At 39.4% G+C, this 21,538-nt stretch overlaps 1 protein-coding gene across 3 annotated transcripts in view; it reads right to left on the bottom strand.

Moving 5' to 3' along the window:
- The window catches only part of wwp2 (WW domain containing E3 ubiquitin protein ligase 2), a 33,553-nt gene extending 15,424 nt beyond the window's left edge, over nt 1–18,129 (bottom strand). For 2 of the 3 annotated variants that reach the window (XM_056739632.1, XM_056739634.1), the window contains exons 1-11: nt 18,003–18,129; nt 17,274–17,358; nt 15,629–15,785; nt 15,372–15,493; nt 11,513–11,650; nt 7,726–7,807; nt 7,333–7,484; nt 6,348–6,543; nt 6,182–6,271; nt 4,719–4,893; nt 381–435 (exon numbers count right to left, since the gene is read on the bottom strand). In XM_056739632.1, coding sequence (XP_056595610.1) covers nt 381–435; nt 4,719–4,893; nt 6,182–6,271; nt 6,348–6,543; nt 7,333–7,484; nt 7,726–7,807; nt 11,513–11,650; nt 15,372–15,493; nt 15,629–15,785; nt 17,274–17,343 — 1,237 coding nt within the window. In that variant the 5' untranslated portion in view covers nt 17,344–17,358; nt 18,003–18,129. The remainder of the gene's footprint in view (nt 1–380; nt 436–4,718; nt 4,894–6,181; nt 6,272–6,347; nt 6,544–7,332; nt 7,485–7,725; nt 7,808–11,512; nt 11,651–15,371; nt 15,494–15,628; nt 15,786–17,273; nt 17,359–18,002) is intronic. The other variant, XM_056739633.1, reaches the window with a different exon arrangement.
- Between the last annotated feature and the right edge of the window lie 3,409 nt (nt 18,130–21,538).

The raw sequence follows: 21,538 nt of genomic DNA, 5'->3' as shown, positions 1-21,538 counted from the left end.
GATATGTGTGAATAATGCTTGGAAAGTTGTTCACATTTTGAGTTAATTAACTTGAATTCTGATTATTATATTATTATAATAATATAAATCATCTGTATAATGACATCAGGGTCCAAAATCAACTTTTTGCAACACGTGAATGGTGCCACCCACAAATATTTCTTACCTGCATAGTTATAGTCGCGGTTGGCTCTTGGCAAGTGTTCATTTTGGACCCTGATATTGTTGGGCGATGTTCTTTACATCCCAACCAAATAGTGCCGTATATCGGCAGACACGATAACCAAAATATTTCCCTCTTTTAGACAAGAAGGCATGAAATGTACAGGGAACTCACGAGCAACAGATCACCTGTAAATAAAGCATGAATAAAGACTTACCCCAGCCTGGAGGAAGAGCACCGAGCGGGTCATTCTCTACAACACCTCCAGACGACTGCGAGAGAGACAGACAGACATACATACACAGTTCTGTTAGGATTTCCTCAATTCTGTTCCTTACCTCTCTGCACACCACAACTCATAAAAACCTCCCATAAACTTCAAACCAACAACAGCAGGACCACACAACCCACAACTGTTGATGGGATTCTACCTACATCAATGATGCAGTCAAACCCCGAGATTTACCCCAAGTTTCTGAAAGATGTCAAACCAAACCAATCCCCGAGTCTGCCTGCTGCTCCTGGATCAGAGACTGGCAGAGGAGCTCAAATGCCTCACCGGTTGCATCCAAATACTACATGCTTGCAATGGGCAAAAGGACACATGCACACACTATTCCAATGATCTCACTGGCTGTTGGAAGGCCCCGCCCTGTCTCTATCCACCCCCTCCTGACCGCACCCAGCTCTCTGGGCTTTTCTAGCGAAGCTGTGAAAGTACGCGGGGAGGCGCGATGTCTGAGCAGACTGAAGCGAACATTCATGACCACTCTAGACTGCCCAACACCCGCCCACCAGACAAAAGCACCTTTATTCATCCGCTGCCGTTTACTCTGCACGCACACATGTGAGTCTGCAGCATGGAAATTTATTTTATTTGTCCACCAAAAACATTCCCCCAGTGTGTGTACTTCAAAGCGTGTGCTATGATTATTTATTAAATGACTTCCCTCTGGGCATATGAATTCACGATGAGGTAAACGCTCCTTCAAAAAAATTACAATTGCAAAAAGTAATAAAATTTCTAAAGAGTAAATAAAAGCATTTTACTGTTTATTTCTAAAATTCCAACCTTCAGCATAAGGTCAAGTAGCTACGTTTTGCTCACAAAATAAACAATTTCCACAAATACATTTACATTTAGTCATTTGGCAGACACTTTTATCCAAAGCGACTTACAGTGCACTTATTACAGGGACAATCCCCCTGGAGTAACATGGAGTAAAGTGTCTTGCTCAAGGATACACTGGTGGTGGCTGCTAGGATTGAACCAGCAACCTTTTGATTTACCAGTTCAGTGGTTTAACCCACTAGACCACCATCTCCATAAATACACAATTAAATGTTAATTGTAAACTACAAAATTAAGAATTCAGTTGTGAAGTTTCATTTTTTATTAACACATGGAGAAAAAGTACAAGACAAGAGAGCATGGTGCAAACTAACTATGATTTGGGTTATTTTACAGGTTTTTAGTTTTTGTTTAGGATTGTCTCTTACTGACAAGCACTAAAAAGAAAATCGTTTTTTTAAGATATTTTATTTTGAAAAAAGAGAAAACATAATTGTGACAGTAATTCTGAATGGAATTTGCACGTCTGCCATATCTTTTCCACTAGCCAAACATCACCTTCTCACCAGAAACACCTTTCATCTGCCATTGGCCAACAAACACAGAGTCCCACCCAAACTATGCAATACTTTCTCAATTATTGTTGTATATTAAGCTGATCAGGGGCTACAAAAAGGGCAATAAGTGTTTTAATATCAGCAGAGTTTAAACTTCAAAGGAATCAGTCTAATGCTTTTCTTTCATGGTTACAGTATCTCTGTACGGTACATGTGAAAAGAAACTAACATATATGACGTTGCAATATATGAATTATATAAAAAAAGAAAATCGCTTCCGGTTTAAATCCTTAAAATCTAGTATGCCTCTAGTTTGAGAAAGAATTGAAGAGGCATTTATGAAGATCTTTAAAGTTCTTCCATATTTCCTACAGGCCTCTACCCTGTCATTACATTCATGTCCCAAGCTAGAGAAGTTCCTACAATGCAGCCAAGAGCTCTGACTAAGCAAAAGTTTAACTGGCATCACATGCTGGCTTTTTCGCCACCATTTATTCCTTTTTTCAACAGTTCATTATATCAGTCATACTTGTGGATCAGGCTTATACCATATAGCGCATATCTATATATAAACCCCATGTGCCTCCGTTCAACTAAAGTTGGTCAGAAATGTAGGAGGCATAATAAACGGGTATGTGCTCATTTTTGTGTCTCTATGCCCCACCCTCAACAGTTTTATGACTAAAAAAGGTAGAAAAAAATGATAGAAATCATGACATCATCTTCAATCGCTCTACAAGGCCAAAATACCCAAAACCAGCCTCAGATAAACAGAGATGTAAAAAACAGGGTCAGACAAAGAGCAATAACATGAACAACAAGAGACAAAAGCAAGTAACAAGAGGGTAATGGCTTTATGAGCATACACCTGGCCATTGAATTTCTTCATCTGGCATAATAAATTTAAACAACATTATGTTGAGCCATTATTGTTATTGTTTCTGGAGAGAATTTTAAGGAGTCTTCGAGCAGTGTTTTTCCCAACGATCGCCACAGACTAGAACTGAAGGCTTTCTCCACTCTCCAATTTGGACAACTTTTGACATAAATGGTCACAATCACCCTTTAACTCCTCCTATTGGTGATGTGCTTCTGGTGATCAGATCACACGTCATGTAATCGGGTGAGACGTATTGCAGTTTACAGCCGCAAGTAAAATGCATCCGTGACCAGAGTATCTTTGGAAAAATGTCATTGCTGGGTCATTCTTACAATTAAGTAAGTGAAGTCAAAGTGAATATTAAATGTTACTCAATTCAATTTTAATGCTAAACTTTATATAACTGTGAATGGCCGTTCGCATTATAACGATAGCTATAAAGACTTGTTTTAAAAATCGCATCACAACTATAACGATAAAGAGAACGATATCAGAAAAATGAACGATAACCGATCATGATTGTTGACACAGCAAATATGCAAATAAGAACGTTAACCCCGGGTTTAGTGATGTACAGTGTGAAACGTCAGGTTATGAATAACCCGGGTTATTTCTTAACCCCTGAAAACTATAATAAGCATGAAGCATAAAACACACCCCAGGATTCTATTTACCCGGGGTTAACCATTTCAAGTGTGTAAAGCCTTAGAGAATAATGTCATGAGCAATTTAAGGACAGAATCTATATTTTTGATGATTTTCATGCTCCCAAACATGTTATGTAATGTATGGAGACCAAATAAAAACAAGAGTGAGAGTGTTTTATTTTCGCTCTAGGCCGGAAACAGTTGTTAATGATACGTGCATCTCTCAGGAGCTCCTAATGAGCTGTAATTACCACACAAAAAGCTCAGTGTGCTGTGTGTTTGTATGACGCAAACGGCAGGCCAGAGACTGTTTTTCATTCTCTCTGCTCCATCGTGTAATGTTGGAATCAGGTGTCACATTTAAGACTCATGTGAGAATGAAACATCTCTTCAGTGAGAACCGACCCTTTTACCCTCCAAACTGCATTTATGTTTTTCATGTTAGCCATAAATCAACTAAGTTATAAACAAAAAATTATAAACCGAAAAGACAGTCTGTAATATATTTTTAACACATGAGTTGAATACACTTTAGATTAAAAAGAATAACCTGTCTTTAATACTTCTTATTACACAGCGCTCAGGAGAGGAGTACTTGATTGTGATTCTGTCAATCACGACATTCCAAGGTCTGATATTTCCAAATAACAACCGCTCAAAACTAGCCACACGTGGTATAATGTACTGAAAGTCGGTGGTTATCTCGAAAATGAACCTCTTCAGTGTGATACAAGACCCTCCCTGATTAAACTATTGGGGTTTATTCTGCAAGTATTCTGCTACCTGTACATTATCCTTTGCATACAATATTCTTCATTTAGCAGCTCCATTAAAGGTATTTTGCGTAATGTGACTTCTTTGGCATGCCTCAGGACTGCAACCTACCTCTCTGGTTATCAGCATCTCATGTCACCTTAAATAACTTGTAGATCTGATGTTAGATTTGGTGAATCAGGGCTGTAACTGCTACGTGCTCCAGTTTCCGAATTTTTTTAACAATTGCCTCTATAGGTCCCTATATGACCCCATGCCACACTGTACAAACCGATCTGATTATGACTACTGCGAGACAAATTTGAGCGTAGACTGCTCTGTATACTTCCCACATCTCTCTTGTGGTACTTTGATGTCATAAACCAATCAGACTGTCCAGCAGGAAGGAAGAAACGGCCTTAAGCCAGCCCTGAGCTGTAGAAAGATGTCACTAGAATCCTTTTCAGGATCCATTTCATTACTGTCTTAGAATGTAGCAACACTTCATTTGTATTTGCCCCTCAGTGTGTATTCCTGCTCCCTCAACTTGAATCCAAACTCCCTTCAGTTACTCTGTCTGAACCCACCCCCGAGGCGTATTTTGTGTTGAGAACTACAAAATGACTATATTAGATGCTGCATTTACCTGGTAGAGGTATCTCTGGTTGAACTGCTGCATGGCACCCTGGAGTTGACTGCGCTGAGATTGCCATTGCTCGTAGTTGCGCACAGATTCTGCTGTGGGTCGCTGCCATGTGGTGGTTCTAGTGTTGTGATCCACATAGTAGAACCTACCCCGCTGGTCCACCCGCTTTTCCCAACTACAACACAAACGGCGGCGTTATTTTTTTTAATCCACTTTTATTTAACCATCCCAAGTGTGTCCATACATGCATGCAACCATACCAAGCTAAACCTCTGATTTCTTGATGCTAATATGCTTAAGCTACTGCTGCAGCAGCCTTACTCAACTTCAAATTGAGTTCTGAGCAAAGAATCAAGTATGTAGAGTAAAAAACAGCTTATAAAACTTTGGACAATCTATGCTTTAAGGCAAGCAGCTACTTTATGAGAAATGCATACAACTACTGTATAACAAGCGTGAAAGCATCATCAACTATACTGCCCTAAAAAGGCAAAGTGCAGTAACTACACAAACACTGAAATTGAGAAAAATGCCTTGAAAGTTTTCACACCAACTAGTCATTGCAGACAGTTACTGCAATTTTGACACTCTTATTTCTCTAAAACAGACAAAATTGAACCAGGAGACTGGTCAAAAGACAGAATAGATTTTACAAAGCCCATTTCAAACCTTATCTTAATTTTGACCAAATGTGAAGTTACTGCACTTTGCCTTTGTAGGGTAGTATAGAGGTTTGCTTTGGTAACAGTTACATGATGTACACCTGGTTCTCAAAACAACAAACAATTGAACATAACTCTGATTTCATACAGCCGTCTATGCCGAAACACCCTCTATCACCCACAGAATTTTGTAGATTTAACACCTGACAGTTCCCACTTCAAATTCTACACTTCTAAGACAATAAATATTCATAATAAATATTCATAATAAATAGTGCAGCTAATCTCATGCATTTTTTAAAATCCTTTCTGTAGACACCAGATTCATGGACACAGTCATGACATGAAACACAACATGGCTATCCTAAAGACTCACACAGAGAAGCTAGACGCCCTGACTAACCACTATCACCATATGCTGTGCAAGATGCGAGGAAAAAAACAGGCTGAAGTGCATAACATTTCTGATATTCTCTAATCCCATGTTAAGATGCATAAACTGATTTGTTAGAAAAGTGTAAATACTATAGATTAATAAAGTTTACTTTGAGCATCCAGCTTAGGTTAGTAACAAATCAAACAATGGTGTGATTCTAGAGAAGGGAACAAAGAGATTGTTCAGAAAGCCCTTTCTTGAGTTCTATGATCTGTAGAACACATTGACCCATAAATTACACACTTCACCTTTCAGAGTGGTAAAATCGGCATGCAAAATGTAAAAAATGGACATTCACATAGTTACTTTCATAAACATGGTGTTAACATCAGGAGAAATTATGTTTAAAAAGGGCAGAAACACACCCTGGTGGGAGGGGTCTCTCCCATGTGGTGGTCTTTGTGTTATGATCCACGTAGTACACTCGTCCATGAGGCAGAACACGTTGTTCCCAGCTGAAAGTAATGAAACGCATTGAGCATACTGATAATGCTCAAGTATCCTGACCCATTGTTCAACCTTTTCACATACCCAGCAGGTAGAGCATCAGTGGCTAACGTCTCTGTGGATGTACTGGTTTGGTCAGTGCTAGAGGGAGTCTCTGTTGCTGGTGGCAAAGGAAAACTGTCGGTCCCGTCAGTGGGGTTAGAGCTTAGCGACGCAGAGGACGTAGCAGGACATGACACATGACTGACATCTATCCCATTGGCTGACGTCTCTTCTTTAGCTTAGCACAGACCAACAAAAATGCATCATTACCTATTTTTTTCCCAACCAGAGCAAGTAAGCATATTAAAAAACAAGTTTTACAATCAAATACATCCTGCCTCCATCTTAGCCATTCTCAAAAGGAACAGTTCAACCACAAACAAAAATCTCACATTATTTTTCAAACAATTTATTTATTTAGTTCCAAAAAGGGATAACTTTGATAATAAAATCATGTTATTTTATTGTGCATTCCAATTCATAACAATCAAAGTGGTGTTGGTTTGTTTTGATTTAAGCCACAATAAATAAATAAACACAGCTAACTAACACAATAAAAACATGATCAAATAATAAAAAACATGATTTTTTAAAACAGAGTAATCTCATTTTGGAACCAAACTCTTCAAATATAAACCAAACAGGGCAGTAATATACTGTTTATTGTAAACGTAGGCTGCCAGATCACTTTTTGTTCACAGTTGAAACAAAACACCTCACACATCATTTTTATGATGCTTTGGTGAGACCATGACTTTCTTTCTTCTCAAGTGCTTTGCTTCTCAAGTCACCATAAAGTCAAAACTGACAAATTATGTTTTTATTATATAAAGTTTCAGTGTTTATTATAACTGATTTATCTGTGTGGGTCATTTCTTAATTCATGTGCCCTCATAATCTTTAATCAAATCCAGAAACTTCTCCTCCCCCGCCAAATTACATCTTTTCTTTACGGGCCTAGTGACTGTCCAATAGTCCATAGCACTGAGAGCAAGTTTTTATATTTTTCAGTGTTTATGCATCTCACCAGCATTCCTGGAGCTATTGTTGGCCATCTTTATGTTGCTGTGGGATGTGGTGTCTACAGGCTCTCCATTCAGTTCTCCATTAGTGAGAGAAACTCCCCTTAGGTCAGCAGGAGAACCTCCCCGAGAAGCCATGGAAGACTGACCTACTAATCTGCACACGTGCATACACAGATTTTTATCATTTCAGGAAACTGCTTCCAAGTCATTATCAGACAACAGAAAACTCTTAAAAAGGATAATAAAAGGTTATTATTCACACATTGTTTGTGTTATGCTACTTAACACAATATGTGTTGATTTTGTGTAAAATTATTGAAATTGAAAACACAAGTCGTGCAAAACACAACTGTTATTAGAGTAGCGAGAAGGATTGAGGAGATTTCTGTGCTGACCGTCCAAGAGGGCTGCTGCTGCTGCTGGAGGTCTCCTCACTTTGAGCTCTTCGCAGACTAGACCTGCTTGAGCGAACAATCTCTGTAAACATACAAAAAACACTGCATAAACACAACTGATGCATCATGCGCAGAAAAAATACAAAATAGAACCATGATCTTTTATAAATTACTATTTTGGAACATATAAAGTATTATACATATAGAACATATAGGCCCAGTTTAATAGACAAGACTTAGCTTAAGCCATAACTATTCCGTAGTTAAATTAGGAGATTTAAGTCTCTTTTATTAACATGCATTATATAAAAACATTTCTGTTGTGCATCTTGAGAAAAAACAACGGCAATTAAATATTTAAAGATACTGTATGTCAGGCCATGTCTTATTTTCAGTTAAGACAGCTCAAACTTTAATTTTAGTCTGGGACTAGTCCTAAGCCTTGTCTGTAAAACTGGGCAATAAACATATACAGTTCAAAATATTGGGTATTACACATTAAATTGAACAAATAACATGTACCCTGGTCCAAATGTCTGTAATCACATTAAAAGTTTTGGATATAAAGTTGTAGTAGAGTAGGCGGGGCGAGACCGTGGTTCGAGTCCGGTGAGTAATTGTGAATTAGCGCCAGCTGTGCGCACACCGGCCTCGAATCACGTAGGAGATGGGAGCATATAAAAGGAACGAGCGACCGGACCGTCGAAGAGAGAGGACCGGGCCCGAACTTGTGTTATGTTTGTATTTATATTTATGTTCATGTTAATGTTATTGTTATTGCGCCGGCGGTCGTCCGTGAGGGGCCGCCGGCTATTATTACTTTATTAAATGTTTGTTTAAATGTCTTCCGGTTCCCGCCTCCTTCCTTCCATTTTATTGAGATTTGTTACAAAAGTATAAACCCCACAAAATGTTGCTTCAAACTAAAAACAATCTTGCAGGAGTAATACAAATTTATAGACGATTCTTTTTGAAAGCTGTTAGCCTTAATGAAAACACTGAGACTAGTCAAAAGGGTGCCCAATTTATGCCCAAGTCTAAGCTTTTGCCCACACCTGAAGGACATTGTATACATGTATACTAACACGGCATACTAGGACTCCAAATATAGAAAAATAAATCTGCATATACACTCAGATTTTGAGTGTATATGTGTTTGACCCCCTTTCGCCTTCAGAACTGCCTTAATTCTACGCAGCATTCTCATTGTCATGTTCAAGAAACCAATTTGAAATGATTCGAGCTTTGTGACATGGTGCATTATCCTGCTGGAAGTAACCATCAGAGGATGGGTACATGGTGGTCATAAAGGGATGGACATGGTCAGAAACAATGCTCAGGTAGGCCGTGGCATTTAAACGATGCCCAATTGGCATTAAGGGGCCTAAAGTGTGCCAAGAAAACATCCCCCACACCATTACACCACTACCATAATTGCATTAATGAGAAATTGAACAGGTGTTCCTAATAATCCTTTAGGTGAGTGTAGAACTGAATATAGTTTAAAAAACATACTTGAATATAGTGTAATTATTTGATGCTTTACAGTGGCAAAACATGCTTACATTATTGGCTACACGTCTGTGCTTTTTATTCCACTTGTAAACTGTTTTGAAGAAGAATCTCTTTAAACGTTGCACAGTTAAAACTTAAACCTGAATTATATAAAAACACAAGGTACTGTGCTAATGTCCAAAGCTTAACAAGAACACTTGAACAAGTTTCTGTTAAGTGAATGCGTGTTTTTACTCAGGTCTGCGCTATACAAAGGGCTGCTTATGCAATGTATTTGTGTGTGTCAGAAAAACTGCCAAGGGAAATGAGGGAAAACATTAAACTAACAACAGCGCCTTCAGAGTGAACAGAGAGCACAAACACAACTTACATTACACACACTCCAACCTTTATCCACTACTGAGGGTCAAACACAAATTTAACACACTCCCATTCACACATCAGCTCATAAACGTTCCCCTCTTTTACAGTTTTAAGAATCCATCACAGAGCCAATTGTTCTTGCATAAGGTGAAAGAGACTTTCTTTCTACAGAACGGAACATTAACACCAATCAGGAGAATGATTACAGATTAAATCTGATGAGCATTAGGAACAAACACTCAATTACAGCAGCATCAGTTTTTTTCTGTCATTCTTTGGCTTACATTATATGATCACGCTCTTCTTCATGCAAAGACTTCTAAATCATTTAAGCATGATTTGAAATGGCTTTGATGCATCTAGTACAGACAGGCAGGCAGCTTCTAGCTGTGCAGTTCGGAAAATCTCTGTCAGACATAGCACCAGAATTAAGTTATTTCGTGCTTCCATAAACACAAACACAGAAGATTAATGCCTTAAACCACACTTGTCGAGTATCTTCGTGAGCACAGATTTCTAAGAGTTAAATAAAATTTTAAATGAATGTATAGTAGAGGGAACGCGTCAGATCCGCGTTGCAGCTCTTAAAAGGGGCCACACTCTTATTAACTCATGTCATTAATGTTAATCAAATATCAAAAGAAGAGACAATTAAATGTGTTTTGTAGCTTTAATCACATTTCATCTTCTGTATTTTACGTTAAATTTAGCGGTTAAGACTGTAAAGTCATTGAAAACTTTTAATTTCTGTACATTTCTCAGGAAGGGCATATATATAAAATTATAATGAGCACGTAAAGTTCACTTGAAATGAAACTTTTTTATAAAGCCTAATAACTGTTAACATTGATAGCTCTCAATTATACTTCAATGTTGAATGACGATTATTAAATGGTAATAACATATTTCATAGAGAAATCAGTAGTGGTACTGATGTCAGCGATACAGGTTTTCATTCATAAAATGATGGCCTTAAAGAAATATAAAAAATAGACTTTCTTTATGTTGTCTCTACATTCATTTGGAGATTATTGTGAAATTATAAGTTTTTTTTTGTTTATTTTAAAACATTAATGTCATGTGAAATAATTGTCATTCTTTGGTTGTGCTGCCTGCTCTTGGGAGTGTAAATATTGCTAATGATGTTATTGCTAATGAATATTGCTTTCGGGTGACTTTTAAAAAAACCTTTTCAGAATAAATGAAGCTTTAAATATGTCAGTATACTTTATCAAACACTTCACATGTGTTTGGCTGAGAACTCTTTCATTCATATACAATGTACAGAAATGAAAAATTATACTTCCACAGACTGGATTAAATGAGAAAATGCTATCAAGAATTTATACAAGCAAGTATTTGGCAAATTACATGGCATGAATTAGAAGCTCACTGGAATATTTCAAAATAGTCAAATCTTGAAAGAGTCCCAATGTGACTTTCATTAAAAGTAAAGGAACACACTTTCCTTTACGTTTGCAAATCTTAAAAACACAAAAACAATTTTAGTTAAAAGTGAGTGTAGGCATTAAGGACCTTATCATAAAAACTGAAATAACCATCAACACAATCACTTGATAACCTCAGTGGATTATTGCGTTTTATGGTCCTAAAGAATCTAAAAGAGACCAGGTTTGTGAGTGGTCAGTAAACCCACTGACCATTTTGAAAGTGCCCCTGGCCAAACAGTTTGAGTACACAGCTCTCTTGTGTGCTGGACCTCCTCCGGTCAGAAGAGAGTCTTTCCTTCCCACCCCCTCTCACCACAACCTCCTCCCTTTCTGCATTTAGATTAGGTGGAGTCGCAGCCAATGCACTGCTTACTCATGAATGTGGATTTGTTCATGCTTTCTGTGTTCTGCGTGTGCTTTCCATGAAGTGTTCATGTGTGTCTGTGAACAGAACTTACTGTCTGAGGCAGCACTGCCATTGGGCAAGGATCCCAGATCAACAACCAGGCCGTCCAGACAGACGTTGAGCTCACCTCCTGCTACAACCGAGCCTTTGTTCTCTGTTTGTAGAACCAGACTGAGCTGAACATTCTCCACTGCCAGTCAGAGAGAGAGGGAGAGAATTAGATTATTTGGCCTTTTTATTTAGCATTTTGCATTCACTCTTTACATTTTATTGATAAGATGAATCATACAGATATTGTGTGTGGTTTATAGTTTGTGTTTCACATAGCAAGGAAATGATTAAGCTGCTCTGGAAGCGGTTAAGATCAACACTGCATAGTGTTAGCAGTAGCATGAATGCAGCATGCATCCTTTCACACTGGCAGCGTATGTAGCGCGGAGCTGAACAGTGATTATTACTATGAATGGGGAAAAGCGTCGTAAGTACTGCCTGCCAATAAAAATAGCCAACCATCAGTGGTTTAATGGTTATGTTTCTCTGGGGGAGGGGCTCTATTGAGAAGCTTTGGCCTTGCACAGAAGCTAGACCAACCTGGAAATAAGTGCTTTAGGCCCATTTGAGCAAAGAGACAATATACATTTATTGTTCATTGATGTCTGATTTAATAGTTAATACAAAATGTTGTTTTATTGTGATCTCCGCACACAATTTTAATGATATCTGTCTACCCCCTTTCAGATAGACACAATTTGGTCTCAAATTACTAAAATAGCTCCCACTAACAAGCAAAGGTTTATAAAATGTCATAACTTTGATTTGTTTTATTAACACTGTTGCTCATGTAGTTAAGAGCATTACGTTTAATCTGTTTCTCTGAAGGATAAAAAGTAGGATATGAAGAGTTTAGTGACTGCCAAAATGATGTGATAGTATTTACAGTACATATACAGCATAACAAAACTTATCACTAGGCTTACCAAAGTATCACTGCATTCGATAATGTTATTACTCTTTAAGCATTAAAAGCATATGTAAGGGGCTGTGTCCGCCGAGGCGTTTACGCCTGCGGCCAACGTGTTTTTCAATAGTTTTCAACGGAAACGCCACGCTTTTAAAAAAGTCATCAGTTAACTTTTTTTTCTGTGCTCAGCGCTGGTGCTATGCGTTTTTCCCACGATCTGCACCAGCGAGAGTTGAAAATTGCTAAACTTTGGGCAGAACGCTGCGCCTGCAGCGAGCGTTTTCAACGGAGCTCTTGTCGTTTTCAGAAGCGGTAAAGTTTGTAAGAATTTTGCAGTAAATATCCAAAAAACACTAGCCTGTTATATATGTTATATATTTTTTTTCAGCTGAGTACTTACAATATCTCAAATGTTTCCAACTCCTTTTAAATCCTGAGAAAATCGCAATTCTAAACCGTAGACCGGGGACGTTTAGTCGCCTGTCAATGACGTCATATCCGCGTTACCCTTTGTTACCGCCTTTGCTGACGTAGCAACCGCGTGACACTGTCGTAAACAGATGCGGAAGTAGTTTGTGCCGTCGGTCCACATTATTGTAAATATGGTGGGTACGTTCAAAATAACTTTTACATTGATTGATTTGAACACTTAAAACTGCGCAGTGTTATCACACCATCAAATTGGACAATTACTGTAACATATATGACTAACAATTTAGTTTTAAACCTTTAATTTCTCGGGTCTAATTCATTATAATGAAATAAAATGATTTCTTTAAACACAACATTTATAAAACTCTATTACTGTACTTCTTCTACTAACATTATTTCTCGATCCCGTCTGATTAATTTATAAGCGGTTGAAGACAACATATCCCATCATTCCACGCTTCTACACAGGTCATCAAGCTACCTGATCGTTGTTGTTTTGATCATGCGCCCTCTAGCAGCGATTTCTACAAACTGTACCTTTAACAGTCACCTTAACATTTACAAATATCTTATGCTAATGTAAAATAAGATGACATTAACAAATGGCACCACTTAAGTATTATAAATGAGGCCTACTTTAAATTTTATTACCAATAATTAACAATATAAACAATAATTGAACACAAAATTTAAAGAATACTGTGGCCTCTAGAGACTTCCATACACAGCCACTAGATGGCGCATCTACGTCATTCATACAGTATCATTTATTGTACGCATTAATTCCGCATGCAATAGAGGTATTTGCAAACGCTGCAAGTTGCGTTTTAGTTCATTTAAATGTATGCTTTCAGCATAGACGGATTTATACAGTTGAAAGAAAAAGTATGTGAACCCTTTGGGCTTACTTGGATTTCTTCATAAATTGGTCATAAAATGTGTTCTGATCTTCATCTAAGTCACAACAATAGAGAAACACAGTCTGCTTAAACTAATACCGCACAAACATTATACATTTTCATGTTTTTTTTTAACACAACATGTAAACATTCATAGTGCAGGGTGGAAAAAGTATGTGAAACCCTAGGCTAATGACTTCTCCAAGAGCTAATTGGAGCCATGAGTCAGCCAACCTGGGGTCCAATCAATGTGATGAGATTGGATGTGTTGATTAAAGCTGGCCTGTCCAATAAAAAACACACACACCAGTTTTGAGTTTGCTGTTCTGAAGAAGCGTTGTCTGATGTGAACCATGCCTCGCACAAAAGAGCTCTCAGAAGACCTACGATCAAGAATTGTTGACTTACATAAAGCGGGAAGGGCTTACAAAAGTATATCTAAAAGCCTTGATGTCCATGTGTCCACGGTAAGACAGATTGTCTACAAATGGAGAAAGTTCAGCACTGTTGCTACACTCCCTAGGCGTGGTCGTCCTGTAAAGATGACTGCAAGAGCACAGCGCAGAATGCCCAATGAGGTGAAGAAGAATCCTAGAGTGTCAGCTAAACACTTACAGAAATCTCTGGCACATGCTAACATTTTTGTTGACAAATCTACAATAAGGAAAACATTAAACAAGAATGGACTTCATGGGAGGACACCACGGAGGAAGCCACTGCTGTCCAAAAAAAACATTGCAGCACGTTTGAAGTTTGCAAAAGAGCACCTGGATATTCCACAGCACTACTGGCAAAACATTCTGTGGACAGATGAAACCAAAATTGAGTTGTTTGGAAAGAACACACAACACTATGTGTGGAGAACAAAAGGCACAGCACACCAACATGAAAACCTCATCCCAACTGTGAAATATGGTGGAGGGGGCATCATGGTTTGGGGCTGCTTTGCTGCCTCAGGCCCCAGACGGATTACTGTCATCGATGGAAAAATGAATTCCAATGTTTATCAAGACATTTTGCAGGAAAACTTAAGACCATCTGTCCGCCAACTGAAGCTTAACAGAGGATGGACGATGCAACAGGACAACGACCCAAAGCATAGAAGTAAATCAACAACAGAATGGCTTCAACAGAAGAAAATATGCCTTCTGGAGTGGCCCAGTCAGAGTCCTGACCTCAACCCGAGATGCTGTGGTATGAGCTCAAGAGAGCCATTCACACCAGACATCCCAAGAATATTGCTGAACTGAAACACTTTTGTAAAGAGGAATGGTCCAAAATGTCTCCTGACCGTTGTGCAGGTCTGATCTGCAACTATAGGAAACGTTTGGTTGAGGTTATTGCTGCCAAAGGAGGGTCAACCAGTTATTAAACCCAAAGGTTCACATACTTTTTCCACCCTGCACTATGAATGTTTACATGTTGTGTTCAATAAAAACATGAAAACGTATAATGTTTGTGCGGTATTAGTTTAAGCAGACTGTGTTTCTCTATTGTTGTGACTTAGATGAAGATCAGAACACATTTTATGACCAATTTATGAAGAAATCCAAGTAAGCCCAAAGGGTGCACATACTTTTTCTTTCAACTGTAAGTGTTTGCGTGAAGGAGAACCTTACTCTTGCCATCATGTGTTCGTAAGGTGTCCAGTAAATCAATGGTGGCACTACCCAAAAGCTCTTTCCTCAAAGTGTGACAACTCCACAACTTCAGATCCAAACGACTCTGAGGAGTCACGTTCCTGCAGAAAAGATTCAATACGAATTTAGAAAAAATAAATTTGTTTTATAAATATAAAGTCATGACACAAACATGCTTATTTATAAATTATTGAAAAATATATTATGCCAGCTAGGTGAACGTTAAAATGTCCTACAGTGTAAGGTCTTCATTCCACTGTAACTCCAGGTGTCCTGTGCGTTTGCCCGTTTTCTTTGTTTCACTGGTCAGACCATCAGCGGTCACCTCCACAAACGAACTCAGACGAGAGTGACGACTGGGCAGCTTGGGCGACTGCGGCTTAGCTGAAACCACTGACAGAACAAAGCGCAAGTGCCAAACCTTTCAAATTTATATCGCCACCTTTCTATCTGATATTTTTGTCAAAACTTAGTTCACATATTCTTATTACTATGACTACTGTGACTACTTATTTACAGAGCTATAAAGTCTCCAAACTGCTCAAAATGCAGGTATAACCTTATGATTCCACGATATTCTAAATATTTTATGCTGTTTAAAAATCATTAAACGGTCTGAACAGTCTGAAAGCCACTCTATCTTGTGGCCCTCCCCAATGATATGACAAATAAACTCTTTCATGTCCTCAAGAAAAGAGAACTGGGCAAGGTAGTGAAGGAGGCTGTGGTCATAAAGTAGGATAATCATATTTTTTTTTGCAGCTAGCCACACTTTATGTGAAGCCAGGATGTAACGCATCAATAGAAAAATCGTTTTTGGCATTTAAAACGGTGAAAATTGTTCAATATATTGACAACTGGATTTTTATGTTTGCACTGGCAGCAAAGCACGGCAATTTGTTTTAAAACAAATTGTCACAACACGTGTTCTGTCAAGTAGCTTAACACCTTCATGTTGGGACTACACAAATTATTTGTTTTGTTAAATTGGAATTGATAAAACTGGGCAGAGAATTTCCAGTTCCTCTAAAACTGCATTCTAGCTTAAAGCTAATTTACTACGGTAAGCCTACACAAATGTAAGTTTCTTCTGTGTTTTTGCATGCATGTAATATTCAAAGTAGTGGTCCACCTTTGAAAAATATATGTTTTTATCTGTATTCTTAAAAAGTGTCTTTTAAATAAACTTTAGATTTATTGAAGATTGTGTACGCATGTTATGTAGTTTTGTTTAGAGGATACACTGAAGCTCAGCTTTGGGAATAATTTAAGCAGGCTTGGCAAAAAATGACTTGAGACCCAAAAGCATGACTGCTGTAGTCAGTGTAGTGGGCTTAGAATTAAACTCATAATTCTTGATACACGGTTATGTCAAATATTTTGTCAAACAGATACTTTAACAAAGTGTTATTTTTCCTCCTTCTTATACCTCACAAATATAAAGAGAATACCCTACAAATATGCCCTTTTCTACATATTTTCATTTTCGCAAATGTTGTGTATAATACCAGACTAACTGCTTTTCGAAAACGGTCTTTTTTTGTACGTTAAAAAAATTGCCTCAATAGGTGATCATCCTTTTGGATGCCCATGCACTGCAAAACACCTGGCTGGCTCGTGTCCAATAAGTTAGAAACCATGATTAATGAGTCCTTACATGAAAACATAGTCTAACTAGCTGCTTTCAGTAATTGTTATTATTCAGAGCACATCACCCTCTACAGGACACACAGTACACTGCAAAAACATATGGGTTGATGTGACCCATAGAGTTCAAGTCAGACACAACTAATAAACACCAGACAAAGCTATCCTGTCCATTCTGTCCAGACGGGGATTATCTTTAAATGGGGATGAATAACATGTAGCTTAGATTCTTACCTTTCAAGGTCAACTGAGATTTCTCTGTAGCCTGAACACTAACAGACTGAGACAAACTGGCAGATGCCATTTTCACATCACAGCCCTGAAACACAGTTATGACCATTTTATGTTCATATTGTACATACTGTTTATCATATAAAACCTATCTTACTGTCAGAAAATAATAAATCAGTGCCGTATGCGTGTCGTGTGTGATGTAATATTAATAATAAATCAGTGTCGTATGCGTGTGTGATATCATATTAACACACAAACACAGTGATCTTACATCTAATCAAATCCAAACAATAAACATTATTACAAGGAAAATTACATGTTTACATAAACAGATCACCAACCAGTCATAATGTAAAAATTATGATTCCTTAAAGTGACAACATTAAAGGGTCACTGTATGAGTCGTAACACCGTCATGATAAAAAATGCAGCAGTCACGCTCAGAAAACACATCTGACAGTCATTAACAGATGGTACTGACAGTGTTAAACAGATGAACTCCAAGCAGTTTTACTAAGCTACGGCTCATCAAAACATCTTATTTATTTGTGGAACTAGAGTTAAACATCATACAGCACAAGAACAACCGTGGTTGTTTCTCTACGTACAAGACATGTACAGTACACTGTTAAGTTTAATACAGTTTAACGCGATGTGTGATGCGCTTATGGAATTTGAATAGCCAGACATTAAGCTGTGGACATGGCGACGAAATGTTTTTATTCTTACCTTTCTATCTTCCTTAAGTTCCGTAAGTCTGTAAAAAGCTAACTGTCATTTCCGCTTTAATGTCACGGTCACGTGACTTCCAGATAGCCTCGCGCAGCTTTGAGTCACGGGTGCTCGTGTGGGCCACTAAACATCAAATAGAAAAGTGCGTTTTTAAAGTGTTTTCTCTATGGCTCAAGCTGCTTTCACGAAAGCACAATTTACTTTGAATTAAAAAAAGTTTGTTAAATTTGTCAATATGTATTATGTATATGTATATGAAGAGTTTGGTTGTCTTATTAAATTAGATTGTTTCTTATCTTAAATCATGTTTTTTATCGTGTTATCATGTTTTAATTGTGTTTAATTGTGTTAGTTAGTAGTTAGCTGTATCTTTTTAGTTATTATGGCTTTAATCAAAACAAACCAACTGCAGTTGATTGATATGAAATGGGATGCACAATTAAGAATCATGATTATTGATTTGCGTTCTCATTTTGGAACCAAACTCTTCATATATATTATAATATATAAATATTCACCACTGTATGGGTTCATACACAAAATATGCCATTATTTAAAGCACAATAGCATTCACAAGGAATGTTAAGTGTTTGTGTGAGTCTCTGCCATAATGCAATTCTGCACTATATTTATTTTGCCAATGATAATATGTCATTTTTCTGTCATCACATTTAGAGAATTTTTGATATGTTTTTGTGTGATTGATGGTTCCACCCATCGGTCCCAATTTTTGGCGTCTTCGTGCACAAACTTACGGATCATTGCCTTCATAGTGCAATTAAAGCGTTCGACCAACCCGTCTGTCTGTAGGTGGTAGACGCTGGTACGAACTGCTTTAATGCCCAGTAACCCGTATAGTTCGCGGAGGGTCCGTGACATGAACGCCGTGCCTTGATCCGTGAGAACCTCCTTCGGGATTCCCATGCGGAAGATGATTCGAAACAGGGCGTCCGCAACACTCTTGGCGGAAATGCTGCAGAGAGCCACTGCTTCTGGATATCGTGTCGCATAGTCTACTACGACCAATGCGAAGCGATGTCCTCATGCCGACCGCTCTAATGCCCCGATCAGGTCCATACCAATTCTCTCAAAGGGGACCTGAACCAATGGGAGGGGGCACAATGGTGCTTTTGGGGAGGCCTGTGGGTTTACCAATTGACATTCAGGACAAGACGCGCATCATCTGCGCACGTTCTCATGAATGCCCGGCCAAAAAAACCGGGCCATTAGGCGGTTTAACATTGCCGTTTGCCCTAACTGACCGGCCATCGGATAACAGTGAGCCGTCGGGAAATGCTCCTTGGGACAACTAATTGGGTTCTATCTTTCTTTAATTGAGTGTATTGGGTCACTCGATACAACCTGTCTTTAAAAATGGCAAATTACGGATATACGAGTGGCTGTGCAGGGTGGAGAGGCTGTCCGTCGATGGTTCGAACCTGGTCAAGCACATGTTTGAGCGAGTTATCGCGGGACTGCTCCAAGGCAAAATCATCGCACCGAGAGAGATGTTGCCTCTCTACGGCACTCCGTTCCCCCAAGCCTGGTTCCGGCTCAGCTTCTCCCAACTGCTCAACCGCCCCCTTCCGTCGCCTTTGATCTCCAAGAGAAAAATCCACACATAATTTCCCCAATAACACAGAAAACATCGGCCAATTAGCCCCCAAAATTAGCGGATGCTTGAGATGCGGGTTAACCGCCACCTCCACTCTATGCTTTTGACCCGGAAATTGTATGGGCACCATCAATAAGGGATAGTTCACCACATCCCCGTGCACACACCGCACCTTGACCATGCGGCTCGTATCCTCTGCCACGGACCGAATCAGGCGTTGGTGGATTGAGGTCTGGTTACAACCGGAATCCACCAAGGCCTGATATGTACTCCCCTTTATACTCACAGGTATCTGATACAGGCCGGCTGACTCGAGGGCAACCTGTGGGTCGTCGGGGATCCGGATCACCGTACTGACCTCATCACTGGACAACGGTCGATTGTGCGACCTAGCTCCCCGCACCGCAAACAGGTCGGCCGAGGCTTTTCCGCCGCCCTAGCGGCAGGAAGTACGGCAACGGATAGGTGAGGAGAGGCTGGGAAAACAGGAGGGCCCGCAGTCCCGCTGGGGCGTCCGGGTCCCCTCCAGAATGACCGTCCGGCTCTGGCAGCTTCCCGTGTCCTGCTCAGGGCTCAGGCCGACGGAAGGCTGGCCGTACAAGGCAGGGGACCCGCTGAGTCGCCGACTGGAAGATTGTCTGAGTCAACGACTGGAAAAGCGGCTGAGTCACCGGGTGGAAGGCCGGCTGAGTCACCGGCTGGATTGCCGGCTGGAATGTTGGATGGATCACCGGCAGGAAGACTGGCTGGATCGCCGGCTGGATCACTCACGTAATGGCTCTGATCGCTCAAGCTCAGTGCCCCCATTCCCATATGGCATAACAATACAACACACAACAGCATTTTACTACCTGGTCACTTGGCAGCCCATATTGAGTCCTTCCGTTTCAACCAGAGCCAGTGGCTGCTTCTCTAAGCGACATTGGCAAGTTCTTTGACTACTGTCCGTTTGGCCTGTCCTCTGATCTCCACTTTCTTGAGCAGCCTTGTAGTGGAATTGGAAACAAAGCCCCTGCAGCCCACTTCCACCGGGAACATCTCTGATCATCAGCCTCCGATGCCAACTTGGCATAACGGAGATTCTTTCTTTCAAATGCTTCATTAATGGCCTCTTCCCAAGGTACAGTCAACTCAGCTGGACCACACAACCATGTCCGGGCACAGGTTGGTCGCTGCGATTTCGGAGGGGAAAGTAAGTCTGTGGTTTAAATCAACTCGCATTTCCCAATTCCTGTACTCAGCCGACCTGAATCTGGGGTAAAGGGCTTGGCCCGCGGTTTCTACCCCTCCCGAATAAAAGGTTGCCTTCTTAGCGAATTAGTCTTGGTGTTTTGAGGGATGACATTTGCGGCCACTCTTTTGGTCTCTACTGCAATGGTAGTTTAGTAATAATAACACCATTATTTAGCCAGGAAAAAGGAGTGTCCTGGCCAAGATAGGCAGCCAAGTTTGCATACACAAATAAACAACAGTTACAACAAACATTACAAACCAACATTTAACCAGTTAAAAACAATTACATGCCGTTAAATTGCTCTCTAGATTACATAGTGAGGACTTTGTTATTATAAGACACCAAGTTTTGTAACTTCATCTCCTTTTGGAGGAGGTTCTAATCTGAGGTGGCAGCATATTTAAAAGAGGTTTTACCAAGCTCAATTCTGACAAAGCTCACACAGAGATTATAATTTGCTTGAGAACGCAATGAATAATATTATGCTTATATATCAACAAGTGCCAGTGCTTTTTTCTCAGAATTCTCAAAGGAGGCCTACCAACCTACAACTTTCGTTGTAATGCATTATAAATTTACAGTTAGTTATAAATCTCAAAGCACCGTGATACAAAGCATCCAAGGAAGAAAGAAGATAAAACGGGGCATGCTGGTAAACCACATCCCCATAATCAAGAATCGTAG

Source organism: Triplophysa dalaica, chromosome 24, assembly GCF_015846415.1.
Source record: "Triplophysa dalaica isolate WHDGS20190420 chromosome 24, ASM1584641v1, whole genome shotgun sequence".
Lineage (NCBI taxonomy): Eukaryota > Metazoa > Chordata > Actinopteri > Cypriniformes > Nemacheilidae > Triplophysa > Triplophysa dalaica.
Note: the sequence above shows the minus strand (reverse complement) of the source record. Positions and strands in the feature narration are given on the sequence as shown.